This window comes from Emys orbicularis, chromosome 11 (genome assembly GCF_028017835.1).
Source record: "Emys orbicularis isolate rEmyOrb1 chromosome 11, rEmyOrb1.hap1, whole genome shotgun sequence".
Lineage (NCBI taxonomy): Eukaryota > Metazoa > Chordata > Testudines > Emydidae > Emys > Emys orbicularis.
The window spans coordinates 55,454,401-55,469,869 of NC_088693.1; the positions used below are offsets into that span (position 1 = coordinate 55,454,401).

The 15,469-nt window shown below is 41.2% G+C and overlaps 1 protein-coding gene across 1 annotated transcript in view; it reads right to left on the reverse strand.

Moving 5' to 3' along the window:
* The window catches only part of DNAH7 (dynein axonemal heavy chain 7), a 248,396-nt gene that overhangs the window by 142,366 nt on the left and 90,561 nt on the right, over positions 1-15,469 (reverse strand). The window contains exons 22-24 of the mRNA XM_065413626.1: positions 8,644-8,856; positions 4,162-4,271; positions 3,013-3,181 (exon numbers count right to left, since the gene is read on the reverse strand). Of these exons, the coding sequence (XP_065269698.1) occupies positions 3,013-3,181; positions 4,162-4,271; positions 8,644-8,856 (492 nt within the window). The remainder of the gene's footprint in view (positions 1-3,012; positions 3,182-4,161; positions 4,272-8,643; positions 8,857-15,469) is intronic.

Here is a 15,469-nt window from a genome sequence, read left to right on the forward strand (position 1 = left end):
CTTTACTGACCTATTTGGAGCCAAGACAGAAACCCCTTCCAGGTACGCAATATCTTCCAAAGATGCTACTGCAGGGGAGATGCTCTGGCCGCCAGGGAGAGCGGAGCTGCGGCGGGCTCGCCGCCCTCCCCCCGGCGCTCTGGCCGCCGGGGAGAGCGGAGCCCCGGCCGGCTCGCCGCCCTCCTCCCAGCGCTCTGGCCGCCGGGGAGAGCGGAGCCCCAGCCGGGCTCTCCGCCCTTCTCCCGGCGCTCCGGCCGCCAGCGGAGCCGCGGCGGGCTCGCCACCCTCCCCCCAGCGCTCTGGCCGGTCAGGGAGAGCGGGCCCGCGGCCGGGCTCGGCGCCCTCCCCTGCCGCGCTCCCCGCCGGGGGGGGGTGGGGGAGGGCGGGAGGCTTTTTTGCCTGGGGTGGCAAAAAAGCCAGAGCCGACCCTGGTGTCATGGAAACCCGTTTAGAGCAGATTTTCATTATACAAATTAAAACAGCAGAGCTCTGTCTACCTTAGCAGCTTAATGTGGTTTCAGTAATGAATGTACTGATTTTTATAGTTTAGATGCATTCCTAAACTTCCAATGTTAATACCACACCCCTGTCAGTGGTATTTGAGTTCTGAACATTACAGTACTTTCCAGTATCGTTAGTTTCCCTTTGTCTCTGTAGTCCCTGTGCTATATGATTAACATTTGCTATAAATGCTGTATCTTTCTCCATCAAAGAAATAGGATAAAAATGTCAGTAGTTCAAACCCCTTCTAGGACATAAAATTTAGGCTTGTTTAAAAAAAGAGGCTGTAAATGTGGAATCTGTTTGCAAATATGGCCAAAACAGTGTTTCACAAGAAAAATGATGTATCTGCCATCAGAAAATAAAATGCTTATCTTTACAAATGCTAACAAGTATGATGTTTTATACCGAATATTGTGTACTGAAGGGAATTTTCCCAGCTATTTACTAAATCTGGTTTTCTTAAAAGGGTAACTGGTAGCCTTCTGATTGTATTACAAAAAGTTATTGAGCCAGTCCTCAAATCCTTTGTAACTTAAGTGGGAGTTTTGACTAGGTGAAGATTACAGAATTTGTCTCATTATTTATACTTATACTTAGATGGGGCTACTATAAGGTGGGTGCATAACTGGCTGGATAACCGTACTCAGAGAGTTGTTATTAATGGTTCCCAATCCTGCTGGAAAGGCATAACGAGTGGGGTACCGCAGGGGTCTGTTTTGGGACCGGCTCTGTTCAATATCTTCATCAACGACTTAGATATTGGCATAGAAAGTACGCTTATTAAGTTTGCGGATGATACCAAACTGGGAGGGATTGCAACTGCTTTGGAGGACAGGGTCATAATTCAAAATGATCTGGACAAATTGGAGAAATGGTCTGAGTTAAACAGGATGAAGTTTAACAAAGACAAATGCAAAGTGCTCCACTTAGGAAGAAAAAATCAGTTTCACACATACAGAATGGGAAGAGACTGTCTAGGAAGGAGTACGGCAGAAAGGGATCTAGGGGTTATAGTGGACCACAAGCTAAATATGAGTCAACAGTGAGATGCTGTTGCAAAAAAAGCAAACATGATTCTGGGATGTATTAACAGGTATGTTGTGAGCAAGACACGAGAAGTCATTCTTCCGCTCTACTCTGCTCTGGTTAGGCCTCAGCTGGAGTATTGTGTCCAGTTCTGGGCACCGCATTTCAAAAAAGATGTGGAGAAATTGGAAAGGGTCCAGAGAAGAGCAACAAGAATGATTAAAGGTCTTGAGAACATGACCTATGAAGGAAGGCTGAAAGAATTGGGTTTGTTTAGTTTGGAAAAGAGAAGACTGAGAGGGGACATGATAGCAGTTTTCAGGTATTTAAAAGGGTGTCATAAGGAGGAGGGAGAAAACTTGTTCACCTTAGCCTCTAAGGATAGAACAAGAAGCAATGGGTTTAAACTGCAGCAAGGGAGGTCTAGGTTGGACATTAGGAAAAAGTTCCTAACTGTCAGGGTGGTTAAACACTGGAATAGATTGCCTAGGGAGGTTGTGGAATCTCCATCTCTGGAGATATTTAAGAGTAGGTTACATAAATGTCTATCAGGGATGGTCTAGACAGTATTTGGTCCTGCCATGCGGGCAGGGGACTGGACTCGATGACCTCTCGAGGTCCCTTCCAGTCCTAGAATCTATGAATCTATACTTAAAAGATGGAAGCAGACATGAACAATTTTATCTCCATGATATATGTAATATACATGATATAAAAATACAAAAGTTTACTGGTTTGAATACAGCTTTTCACCTGAAAAGCTTTCATTTTTACTGGACAATTATTAGTCTTTAGAACACCCCTAATTTTGTGTCTATCCGTTACCACGTAGCTAATAAAATTGTTCTTAGTAAAATGCAACCTATGCTTCCTACTAAAAAATAAATAAAATCACTGTGGTATTTTTTATTTTTAAAACAAAACTCTAAAATATAATTTAAACATTTTGGCTGAATTGCCTATTGAATTTTACATCATTTTAGCAGTGTCAAGAGGCTTTAAAGTGAGATAAATTACATATACACCCTCTTCACATAATAAAAAGATCTTGGAGTCACTTGATGACATTAATAGGCAGCAGATGAAAAACAAACAAAAGGAAGTACTTCTCCACACACAGTCAACAATTCATTGCGGTGGGATGTTGTGACGGCCAAAAATATAACTGGGTTAAAAAAAAGAATTAGTTAAGTTTATGGAAGATAGGTCCACCAATGGCTATTAGTCAATGTGTCAGGGATGCAACCCCATTCTCCAGGTGGCCCTAAACCTCTCACTGCCAGAATCTGGGACTGGATGACAGGAGGCTGATCACTCAAAAAACCTCTGGCACTGGCCAGTCAGAAGACAAGATACTGGGTTAGATGGGCCATGGTCTAGCCCAGTATGACCAACTCTATATTCTATGCTATTTCACATGCCAGAGTGAAATAAAGAGGCCTTAGTGTAAATGAAAATATGGCCCTCAAGATTAATCCAAACCTTAAAGAATTTTCCTAACGCAAGGTAATCCAATCCATCAGAACAATTGAAAACCACACATTGCTTCGCTACAGCCTTTGCTAAGTCTTTCGTAGTTTCAGTTTTTCCAGTTCCAGCAGGACCTTCAGGGGCACCTCCTAGATGAAGGTGAAGTGCTCCAAACAGGGTTCTGAAATTAAAAAAAAAAAAGTTGATAAAAGTGTGCCATTTTCCATACTATCATTGGTAACACGTCATTTTTCCTGCTATTCCGGTATTTACAGGAAACTTTAAAAACTGCTGTTCAATGTCTATATATCCATATCCAACAAATTCTACAAGATTTCCTACAGTACCGACAGTTGGAGTCACCAACATTACAGTCATACATGAAGTAATTTACCCAGAGTCCAAAATACTACTTATTTCTAGTCACTTTCCAAAATATCAAAAATGGGGCTACAGACAGAAAAGTGGTGTAATAAATGACACCAATGGATTACAATATTGATTTAATCTCAAATTTGTTCAGTTTACAATTTAAAAAATGATTTCAAACTAGTGGCATTTTAACCTAAACTAGGGTCTGAAAAAATAGCTGCATCACCTATTAAAAAAGTGCCTCAGTCAAAATTTAGCACATACCGGTAATTTTATTTTTCATTTATGAGGCAGAATAGCATCTAACACACTCTACCTTAGCAGGTGTTAGCTCTGAAATACTTACAGTAGTAAAAACATTTTTTGTTCAGTAAAATCCCTATCTAAGTACTTATATGGCCCTCATCACAGTGGTATCAGAGCACCTATGTCCAAGCAGAAATGACCTCAAGCCATAAAGGAAACATGTTGAATGAGAAACTGCCATTTTTATAGTTACTTTTGTGAGCACATCTGTTCTTTAAAACAGGAATCTATAGATAATTAAGTTTTCTCAAAATGTCAATTATATCACAATAAAATATTAACACATACCCTAATCTAATCAATAAACAAAGAGCATACCATATCATTATGCCTAAAAGAACAATAGAATAATAAGTAATAACAAAAGTAATAAAGTAGAATCATCCATTTCATGTTGGCAGACATCTATTCTGAGGACTCAATTAAATTATTTCAGTAACATAAATTCATGTTTCTAACACATTCACTAATTTGTGGTTTTACCTGTAGCATCTGTCTGTAAGTGGAGTGATAACCAATCTTGGGGTATTGCCAAGATACTCATATCCATATTGCAAACCAGCATTGATCATCTTTGTTTGTAGATGTCCTTCCTATGGGAACAAAATATATATTTTATATAATACAGGAAACTAAAATAAATAAAACTAATCAGGATTATTCTTTAAACATGCAGCTTGGCATGCTGCTATTAGAAACAACTACTGAGCAGATCACATGGCTTATGGTATATAAATGAAATGAGTAGGCTTTCATCCCTTGATCCTCTAAGCAAAAATCTCTTCGGGGCAGTGATTTTCTCTTATTTCTTTACACAGCACATGGCATCATAGAGGCCTGATACTGACTGGGGCATCTAGGTACTACAATAACACTAATTAATAAATTTAAAGACAGACAGTAGTGTGACACTTTCAGGGTTAACTAGAAATAGAGGATGAATCACCACCTCCTGTTTACAGCATGAGGAAGCCTTGTCTGTACCCACCAGGGAAAACATGTCCAAAACTTCCAACTGCTGGCAACACAAGCACTGCCACTCCAGGTTTTGCAAGCCCCGTTCTTTCCCGCTGCAGGCTAGCAATTTCCACACCCCAGCCCTTAGGCTCCCTAAGTAAGTTCTTAGGTCAGAACAGAGACAACTTGTGGCTAAATCTATGGAGATAGTTAGCCACCAGAGCTCTACTCTGGCCCTGAGGCACAGGCCACTCCAACCTGTCTGTACATTCCACTTTGTTGCACTTGAATGCCCAGGTCCACAACTTCTGGACATCCACAATGCACACAGATTTGCTGCCTCCATGGAATCTGTGCCCCCCAGTTCACCAGTCTCATTAGTTCAGCACTCTCCTTAGCACACAGCACTTAGTCATGTATATAGAAGAACCAAACGGAAGTTTATCTGACAGCTTAAAATAAAGATTCAAACAGAAGCAAATATAAGGATTGGAAATATATGGTTACAGATTAAAGGAAAACATACAACACAGTCTAGAGCCTATACTTATTAACAAGTTTCTTTCCTGTCTAATAAGGTATTTCTCACCCAATGGTAGGGTTACCATACGTCCGGTTTTTCCCGGACATGTCCGGCTTTTTGGTAATCAAACCCCCGTCCGGGGGGAACTGCCAAAAAGCTGAACATGTCCGGGAAAATACCGGCTGGGCACTTCCCCTCCCGCGGCTGCTCTGCTCCTCCCCTGACTCTTCGGCTCTGTTTAAGAGCCGAGCTGCCCGAGCGCTCCGGCTTCGGGCAGCCCCCTTGCCTCCGGACCCCAGCCACCGGCCGGGCACTTCCCCTCCCGAGCTCCAGCTGCTCTGCTCCGGCGGCGCAGGGTCTGGAGGCAAGGGGGCTGCCCGAAGCCGGAGCGCTCGGGCAACTCGGCTCTTAAACAGAGCCTAAAAGTCAGGGGAGGAGCAGAGCAGCTGGAGCCCGGGAGGGGAAGTGCCCGGCCGGGGGCGCAGGGTCCGGAGGCATGGGGGCTGCCCGAAGCCCGAGCGCTACCGGCTTCACGGTTTGCCGGGCAGCCTCCAGACCCTGCGCCCCCGGCTGGGCGCTTCCCCTCCGGGGCTCCAGCTGCGCTGGGGAAGTGCCGGCCAGGGGCGTAGGGTCTGGGGGCTGCCCGGCAAACCGTGAAGCCGGTAGCGCTTGGGCAGCCCTTTTCGCGTGGCTGGGAGGGAGGAGGGGGAGTTAGGGCGGGGACTTTGGGGAAGGGGCGCGGAATGGGTGGAGTTGGGGCGGGGAAGGGGCGGAGTTAGGGTGGGGCCGGTGGTGGGAAAGGGGTGGGGCCAGGGCCCCATGGAGTGTCCTCTTTTTTTATTTTTTAAATATGGTAACCCTACCCAATGGTCCCTATAAAGCTTGTCCCATCAAGAGAGCTGGGATCCACTTTTCATGAGACACACACACTGGCACTGTTGCCTCCATAATGGATGCCATCTTGTGCCCTCCTTTCTCCTATTATACAGTTCCATACCTTTTGTCTTTTTTCATAACCATGGCATTTTGTTAACTTTAGTTCACCCCGATGGTCCCCCTATTCAAGATCTTTTGCTTGGGCTCTTTTGTGATTTGTAAAGGCCCAAGTCACCATTTTGTCCAGATTGCCAACATTTGGCTAGGCTGGGTCAAAAGATGTCAATTTTTCTCATGCTTGATTGCATTAGTACTCAAATCCATGCCAGCTCAAGTGACCAGTTTCACTTCCAGCAGCTTTGGAACATAATATTCTACATGTGACATAACTCAGAATATTTTACATACCTACATCCTACAATAACCATGACAACCAGCAAGTTCTTAGCTTTCAGCAGAGACTGCACATGTCCCTCTTCGCAAAATATTGTGAAGATGGCAATCAGAAGAGAACATGCCCACCTGGGCATGTCTAATCATGTCGCTGGGTACAGACTTCTAATTGTGTACCCCACTCTGTTGCCAACATGGATCAACAGGGGCATAAGTGGTTCTCAAAATGTTAGCTAAAGAGCAGATCTATGTAGTTCCCAGAGATATTTTGATCACAATTGTGTTGTATCTGTCAGTTTTCATGCAATAAGGATTCTTGCAGTTGTTCAGGTTCTCAGAATGTTAAGTAGTTTTTCAATTAACTAAACTCAAAACCAGCCCTTCTCTGCACCCTGTTTCACTTCTGTCTCTGTTGAATGTTTCTTTGGAATATATTCAACAGTGACCAACTGATGGAGAATGGAGGGTAGCAAACACAAAAAATAAAACATGCCTGGGAGAAATTACATCTATGAGAGCCATTGGCAATGGGTGAGACTCAGTATCAATAAATGTCAAGTCTCACATCTAGAGAGAAAAAATAAATAGTACAGATACAAAATATGGAGATGTAAAACTTCACTAAAATAAACTATTTCACAATGTCCCTTTAATATTACCTTGATATTACTTATTCATAAAACCAAACAATGTAGCTACCAAAGTGTAGGGTCATGTTTAGGAGGTGAACCCATAAGATCTATCTGCAATTACATGCCACAGTATGAAAATGTTTGAGAACTGTTCTAGGACAATAGCTCAAATATGACTCACGTCACGTGAGTAGTGGTAACTGATAGATATTAAATGACCTACACAAAAATAAGATGCAGCCAGATTTTTGTTCTATTATATACAAATTTCTCTAATTAAAAATGAAACAATAAATGTTAGCAATGCACATGATTTTATCATCCCAACAGTGGAAAAAGCATTAGTACCATTGACCTATATGTCAGACTTCTATAAGTCCTTATAGCATAACTGCCAGCCAGAGTCCTATAATGCTCTGAAGTCATGCCAAAGGAAAAAAATGCTAGCTTGCTAAACTTATCAGAAAAGATGTAGTAATCTTTGGGATATTTTTGCAAGAATTGTTAAGCAAGAAATAAATATTTTTAGCAAGGTACTAGCCACATAACTAAATAGGAGCTTGAGCTAAAACAGATATTATGCAGCTGGAAATGTATGAAATGTAACAGAAAACTAGGAAAGATACTACAAAAGATATGTCTGTATGTGAAAAAGAGGAAATAATGAGAATGAAACGTTAAACAACTTAGGTATAGAAGTGCCAAGTTGTAAGCAAATAAGCAACCTGACAGCACTATACCTGACTGTCATCTGCTGCCAGGATTGGTTCAACAGACTTTGGTAACGTATACCTCCTTTCTGTTATGCACTGACTAATCATCACCTAAAAAACTTGATCAAAATGAGTTATCTGAGATCTCTTTAGTTATGAAATAATTCAAAGTCATGAAACGTATCGATCATTATTGACTATTAATTTGTAACAGTACAGTGCATTTGTAAATCTTATTGCAGCTCAAAACAGTCCATGTTTAGATACAAGACCAACTGGCATTTCGAAAAATACTTTAGCACATCTTCTGGACAAGGCCAGTATAGTGATTCTAGTCTTCTGGTAACAACTGTTCCCAACAGATTTCTCTAATTACTGCTACAAGCTGCTCTTTATATTGGAACATCTCCTTCTGATGAATGTAATGTTTAAAAACATGGTCTCTGAGACAAATATTTAGACCTTTGCCAAGAAGTGTAATGCATTCTCATAACACAGAAATCTTGATAAGTCAGACTAAAGCTCTTAACTCAAAACTTAAGATCACTACTAAAAAGTTCTCTACCTAGCCAGCAGTGTCAGGGAATCAAACTATACTCTTAGACCAAATTAGTTTTTTTCTGTAAACCTGCAGATTCAGCAAGTGCACTGACAGTCGACAGTGATGAAAAAAGTAATTTTAATTAAAATCATATATTTATGGCTATTGGCCATTTTATCTTGCAATCGGCAGAATGATTGGATAGATATATTTTGTCATCAGCAAAAATTCTCATATTAGTGTTACTATTACCTGTGTCAGCAAGCAAGCACAAATTGAAAAGCTGTGAACAAAAATTCTCTTCTAATAGGATTCAGTGACATTACTTACCTCCCAGTAGTACCTAAGCTGACTTAACCATTCAAAGTCACTTTCATCACTGACTTTCTTGCTTACTAGAGATGCAAGAACATCCCTAGCATGAACATCCAGCACAACAAGTGCTCCGAGAGTCACTCGATTCTGCTTAGACAGCTTTCCTCGCACCAAGGTAACAATGTCATCAATCTGTCTAGTATTCTGTTCCAGATAATCCTCGAGTGCCTGAGAGAATTAAAAAATGGATTACATTGTTAATCTAAGGAACTACCACAAATTCTGCTTATTTTACCATGAATTTTGTGTTTCTAAGATGTACTCTGACAAAGCATAATAGTACAAATTTTCATTGGTATATTTCACGTGAGATTGTTACTTGCTTTTAAATTCTACTTTTAAAATACATGTAACCCTCACTTGGACTTTGCCATCTCCTGGAACTCTGGACTGAGCCTAGTGGGTCCTACCCTAGGGTCTACAACAATAATGGGTACCAAAGCTCTCTGACACTATTTCCCAGCATGCTTGGCGTCAGGGGTGTGAGCAGAATGGACTAGAAGCTCCTGCTGAGGCTACTATGGAGGTTCTACATTGGGAGATATAAACAAGCAGTTTGCTGGACCAATGATGAGCAAGGGCTGTTCAGCCCCCTAAGTGGATGACCAGCCTGATTCAGAGACAATGTATATGTCTACACTGCAATTCAACACCCATGGCTGGCCTGTGCCAGCTGACTTGGGCTCGCACTGTTCAAGCTAAAGGGCTGTTTAATTGCAGTGTAGATGTAAAGGCTTGGGCAGGAGACTTGGGCAGGAGACCCAAGCGGGAGGGTCCCAGAACTCAGGCTCCTAACCGAGCCTGCACATCTACACTGCAATTAAACAGCCCCTTAGCCCAAATCAGCTGGCATGGACTAGCCATGGGCTTTTAATTGTAGTCTAGATGTACCCAAAGAGACTCGCTTTAGTTTCAGTTTGAGCTTTGAGTTTGGGGGGAACTGAGAGAGAAAAGAACAGCTCAGGGAATCTCTGATTAATTCCCATGCCCCACAAACGGAGCCTGAACTGCTGTTGGATCTAGTGCCTGGGTAAAACAGTTCCAGCCCTGCAGCGATCAGCATCCAGAGTGGCAATGGTCTGACCCAACACCGACTACTGAGAGCCAGATGAGACCTACACAGGACTCCAGACCACGGAGCTAGGAGAGGATCCTGCCCCACCCAGGGGTGAAGACATAGTAAGGGGGCCCTTTCTGTTTAATCCGTCCAACATTCACAGAGCTGCAGCACTTGTCTCAGGACTCAACCTTAACATACCATCTGCTTGGAAAGGTGACGGGTGGATCTGGGGGCTGGGAAGTGTTGTGAGCATTGGGAGGTGGAGAATAGGTTGATTTGTTAATGATTTATTAGTTAACCCTGACCCCTTCCTTCCCCACATTCTATTTTCCTATTCCCAGTAAAGCCACTCCTTTATTATACTGTTATTTTTGGGTGTGTCATGCATTTGCTGGGGTTTGTATTAATGTACTTTATTGTTTTTCTTGCACTGGGCTGTATACTCCTTGCCAGCACTGGTAGCATAATTTATTTTCCCAAGGGATAACACCCCTTGTGTCTTGGGCACAGTGAAGAGCCACCCTGAGTGGATGGATCAGGCATTCACAAAAAAAGAAACCATGGCCCAACCCACATGAGGAGAGTGGAGAACCCAAGCAGTAAGCACCAGGAAGGAGCTTGAGCCACATATTAAGAAACGGACTACTTACAATTTGTAAAAGACCAAAATATATTACTAGAAGTATAAGAGCATCTATTACACTGGTCTACAATTTTTGAGAAGTCGTCTGCTTCAGAGATAAAATGTGCTATTTATTATGTATTTTGATGTGCTGAATTCAAATATGACAATTAAAACAACTGATTGGCTACTGTTTCTAAGATATTTAAGTTTTTACATTTTATGTCTATGTATATTGTGTAGATAGTAGAGTTTTAATCATAAACTGTAAATCTAGGTCTTTTCATGTGTTTATGGTTGCTTTACATGATAAATATTTCACCTGTCCTGTTTATGTAACACTTTAAAAATCAGCAAAAGGGTTATATAAATAAAATTTATTATGAAACAAAAGGCAAAAAACTATTATGTACATAGTTTAGTCCTATTCAGTGTCTACTCGGCGCTTCTTGGCTTGTCTCTTGTATTCATTAAATGGAGCATCTCTTGTCACTGTCCAGCAATAGTCTGCAAGCATTGATGGGCTCCATTTGCCCTGATAGCGTTTCTCCGTTGTTGCAATGTCCCGGTGAAATCGCTCGCCGTGCTCGTCGCTCACTGCTCCGCAGTTCGGTGGAAAAAAATCTAGATGAGAGTGCAAAAAATGTATCTTTGGTGACATGTTGCAACCAAGGCTTTTGTATGCCTTGAGGAGGTTTTCCACCAACAACCTGTAGTTGTCTGCCTTGTTGTTTCCGAGAAAATTTATTGCCACTAACTGGAAGGCTTTCCATGCCGTCTTTTCCTTGCCATGCAGTGCATGGTCAAATGCATCATCTCGAAGAAGTTCACGAATCTGAGGACCAACAAAGACACCTTCCTTTATCTTAGCTTCACTTAACCTTGGAAATTTTCCACGGAGGTACTTGAAAGCTGCTTGTGTTTTGTCAATGGCCTTGACAAAGTTCTTCATCAGACCCAGCTTGATATGTAAGGGTGGTAACAAAAGCTTCCTTGATTCAACAAGTGGTGGATGCTGAACACTTTTCCTCCCAGGCTCCAATGACTGTCGGAGTGGCCAATCTTTCTTGATGTAGTGGGAATCTTTTGCACGACTATCCCATTCGCAGAGAAAACAGCAGTACTTTGTGTATCCAGTCTGCAGACCAAGCAAGAGAGCAACAACCTTCAAATCGCCACAAAGCTGCCACTGATGTTGGTCATAGTTTATGCACCTCAAAAGTTGTTTCATGTTGTCATAGGTTTCCTTCCTATGGACTGCATGACCAACTGGAATTGATGGCAAAACATTGCCATTATGCAGTAAAACAGCTTTAAGACTCGTCTTCGATGAATCAATGAACAGTCTCCACTCATCTGGATCGTGAACGATGTTGAGGGCTGCCATCGCACCATCGATGTTGTTGCAGGCTACAAGATCACCTTCCATGAAGAAGAATGGGACAAGATCCTTTTGACGGTCACGGAACATGGAAACCCTAACATCACCTGCCAGGAGATTCCATGCTGTAGTCTGGAGCCCAACAGCCCTGCCTTACTCTTGGGTAGTTCCAAATCCCTGACAAGGTCATTCAGTTCACCTTGTGTTATGAGGTGTGGTTCAGAGGAGGAGGATGGGAGAAAATGTGGGTCCTGTGACATTGATGGTTCAGGACCAGAAGTTTCATCCTCTTCCTCTTCCTCGTCTGACTCAAGTGAGAATGATTCTGGTGCATCAGGAACCGGCAGTCCTTCTCCGTGGGGTACTGGGCGTATAGCTGATGGAATGTTTGGATAATGCACAGTCCACTTTTTCTTCTTTGACACACCTTTCCCAACTGGAGGCACCATGCAGAAGTAACAATTGCTGGTATGATCTGTTGGCTCTCTCCAAATCATTGGCACTGCAAAAGGCATAGATTTCCTTTTCCTGTTTAACCACTGGCGAAGATTTGTTGCACAAGTGTTGCAGCATATGTGTGGGGCCCACCTCTTGTCCTGATCTCCAATTTTGCAGCCAAAATAAAGGTGATAGGCTTTCTTAACCATAGAGGTTATACTGCGCTTTTGTGATGCAAAAGTCACTTCACCACAAACATAGCAGAAGTTATCTGCACTGTTGACACAAGTACGAGGCATCTCTGCTCACTTTGGCTAAACAGAAATGTGTTCCTTTGCAAAATCAAACACTGACAAATAAGAGAGCACGACACTGTATGATTTCTAGAGCTGATATAGGGCAATTTGTTCAGCAGAGTGATGTAAGCTTCGTTATGATTGCATCATCCATGACTTCTAGGAATAACATGATGCAATTCATATCATGTATGACGCAATACCAGCTTCAGATTGCATCATTCATTGTTTTGCCTAAAAAGCAAGTACTGTCGAAACCCAGTCATAGAGTTATTCATAGATCCAGTCAAAGATGTATTTTAGTCATTTCTGGTTTAAATTGAGATCCCTTCCCTTTATAACTCACTTATCCTCCGCCATTCCCAAGTCAAGGGTCGTATATACTGACTCAATAGCATATCTTGAAAACTAGAGCCAATCAACAATTTTAAGCATCATTTTCGTTCTCAGTGACCCAGAATTAGTAAAGTTTGACTACATTTATTTCAGAAGCATTTTGGCTGTAGAGCAGTGTTATTTTCTCCCACGGATATAAGAAATGGTCCTTTTCATTTTGTAGTTTTTATATTATGAAAATGCCAAGCCCTCTCTCAAAAGTTAAAGTGACATTATCAATCAGAAAATCACATTTGTGTCTGCAAATTTTATACCTACCATAGATACAAGTAACAACTAATATGTCTGTAACTAAAAGTAGCTAATGAGGAGAAAATATTTTCTTCCTTTTTTTCAGTTAAACAAACTTTAGTCTTAGTCAGTGTCACTGTTTCTCCTCTACGGAGTTAGTGTCTTTCTTGCTAAAAAGGCCTTAGTAAACATTAAGGCTTCCGCTGGTCGAGAATTTTTCACCAGAATAATTTTGACAGAAAATGCCTTTTTGCAAAAATAAAAATTTCTTCGCCCCCCCAGCTCCAGACCAGGGAGGCTGAACATTCTGGCTCTCTGCCTTTCCAGTTCCCAGAGCCGGGGGAGAGGAAGGAATGTTGAGTGGCCAGGCTCTCTGCCTCACCTCTCCAGATGCCAGGCTGGAAGATGTCAGTTTCACTGAAGTTTCTGACCAATCAGCCCAAAAGCTGAAAACATTCTGTTTTTGGTCTCCTGAAAAAGAATTTTTCTTGATGTTTTTGTCCCAGTTCAAGATGAAATTTTTTCAGAACAGAAATTTTACATGGGAAGGTATTTCCATTTTCAGGCCAGCTCTAATTAAGGCCCCAACTGAGGAAAACACTCCTATTTAGAATGGTACTTAACATGTAATTAAGTTGACACTTAATTAGGAAGAGGGGAATAAAAAAATAATTTTTTTTTAAATTGTTTTTTATTTTAATTTCAGGATATACTTTTAAAAGGTGCTCTATAAGAAACATGATTTTTTTTAATTAATCCATTTAAAAATGAATTCAAGTTAGCAATGTCCCTTTAACATGTTAAAGTTATGGTCACTAGAAAGTTTCATGAAATAAGTTTGTTCTCTTGTATACAAAAAGCTGTGAAGATTATGCTTTTTCCCCACAAATCACCAAAGTAATTCTAGAAAAAAAAGATTAATGATTAATGTAATGCAAAGTTGTCATTTTGTGGTTGTTAATAGTTTTAAAGTTATAGAGATGTATTAATGTTCACAGAAACAAGTTTTGAATATAAATGTAACAGAGGAGATTTTTGCAGCACATATTAGAAATTCCTAAAAGAAATACATACTAGAAAATGCATAATGCTTTACTTTTTGGTGAAAAATTATCAGCTACGAACTCTCAATTATTGCGCTAGTAAGGGCCCAATTCTGGCCTCAACAGCAATTGGCATCCCTGTTTACTGAAATCAATAGGAACTGCACAGAGCTATGTGAGAGAAAATTTGTCCCCAGCAATAGGATCACAAAATTTAGATCCAGATTCTGATCCAAATACAAACATCTCCAAAGGTTGGGGGATGATAGGAATCAGTATTTCATTTTGGCCTGTTAGAGAGATTTTATTTATTTTATTATTTTTGTATAGGTTTTACTATGGCTAGTAACACCATAATTATCCTCATAATTATTCATGGATTTATCCTCACAACATCCCTGTGAGGTATGAAAGTATTATCTGTTTTACAGATGGGAAATTGAGACAAAGGACTTGTCTACACAGTACTTCAGTCAACACCAGTGTGCCTTTCAAACAGTACTACATTAACATAAACTAGAGAACATTCAGTGTGCACCAGCCCGATTCACACAGGACAATTAATGCCTGACACGCTAGTGCTGATTAAAATTTACACCCCTTCTGGTGCAGACAAAAGCACCATGTACACAAACCCAAAGAGAGGTCAAATGACTTGCCCAAGCATGCAGTGTAGTTGTAGCCACATCGGTCACAGGATATTAGAGAGACAAGGTGGGTGAGGTCCTATAAAAGATATTATCTCACCCACCTTGCCCAAGCATGAAATCTATGGCAAACCTGGGTATGGAACTGAGAAATTTCTTAACTGATAATTTGTTGTTAGCAGCTTCTCTCCTCATTCATCACTAATATGTAACATATCCCACCGTGGAATTTAGAGGCGGGCCAATATCATTGCCAGAGGCTCTAAGACTAAGCCCTGACCTTCAACTCAGGGCAATTAAAGAGTTCTTCCAAAGCTGTAAAAACACTGCAGCAAATAATTATTAGCATTAAAACAACTTGATATAATGTTTTAATTAATCTGAAGACAAGATTTCCCTAAGTCTCCCTTTAAAGAAAAAATTCAATTTGTAATTTACCAGACTAGTAGGGCAGGTTGAATGAGGAGAGACATTGCTAACAGAAATTTCTCATTCTCTTGCACACCTTCTCTCCTCATTCATCACTAATGGGAAGTAGTGAGCAGTGAATCACAGAAGTGTGTGTGTGTGTGTGTGTGTGTGTGTGTGTGTGTGTGTGTGTGTGTGTGTGTGTGTGTGTGTGTGTGTGTGTGTGTGTGTGTGTGTGTGATAAACAGATTTTTAATTA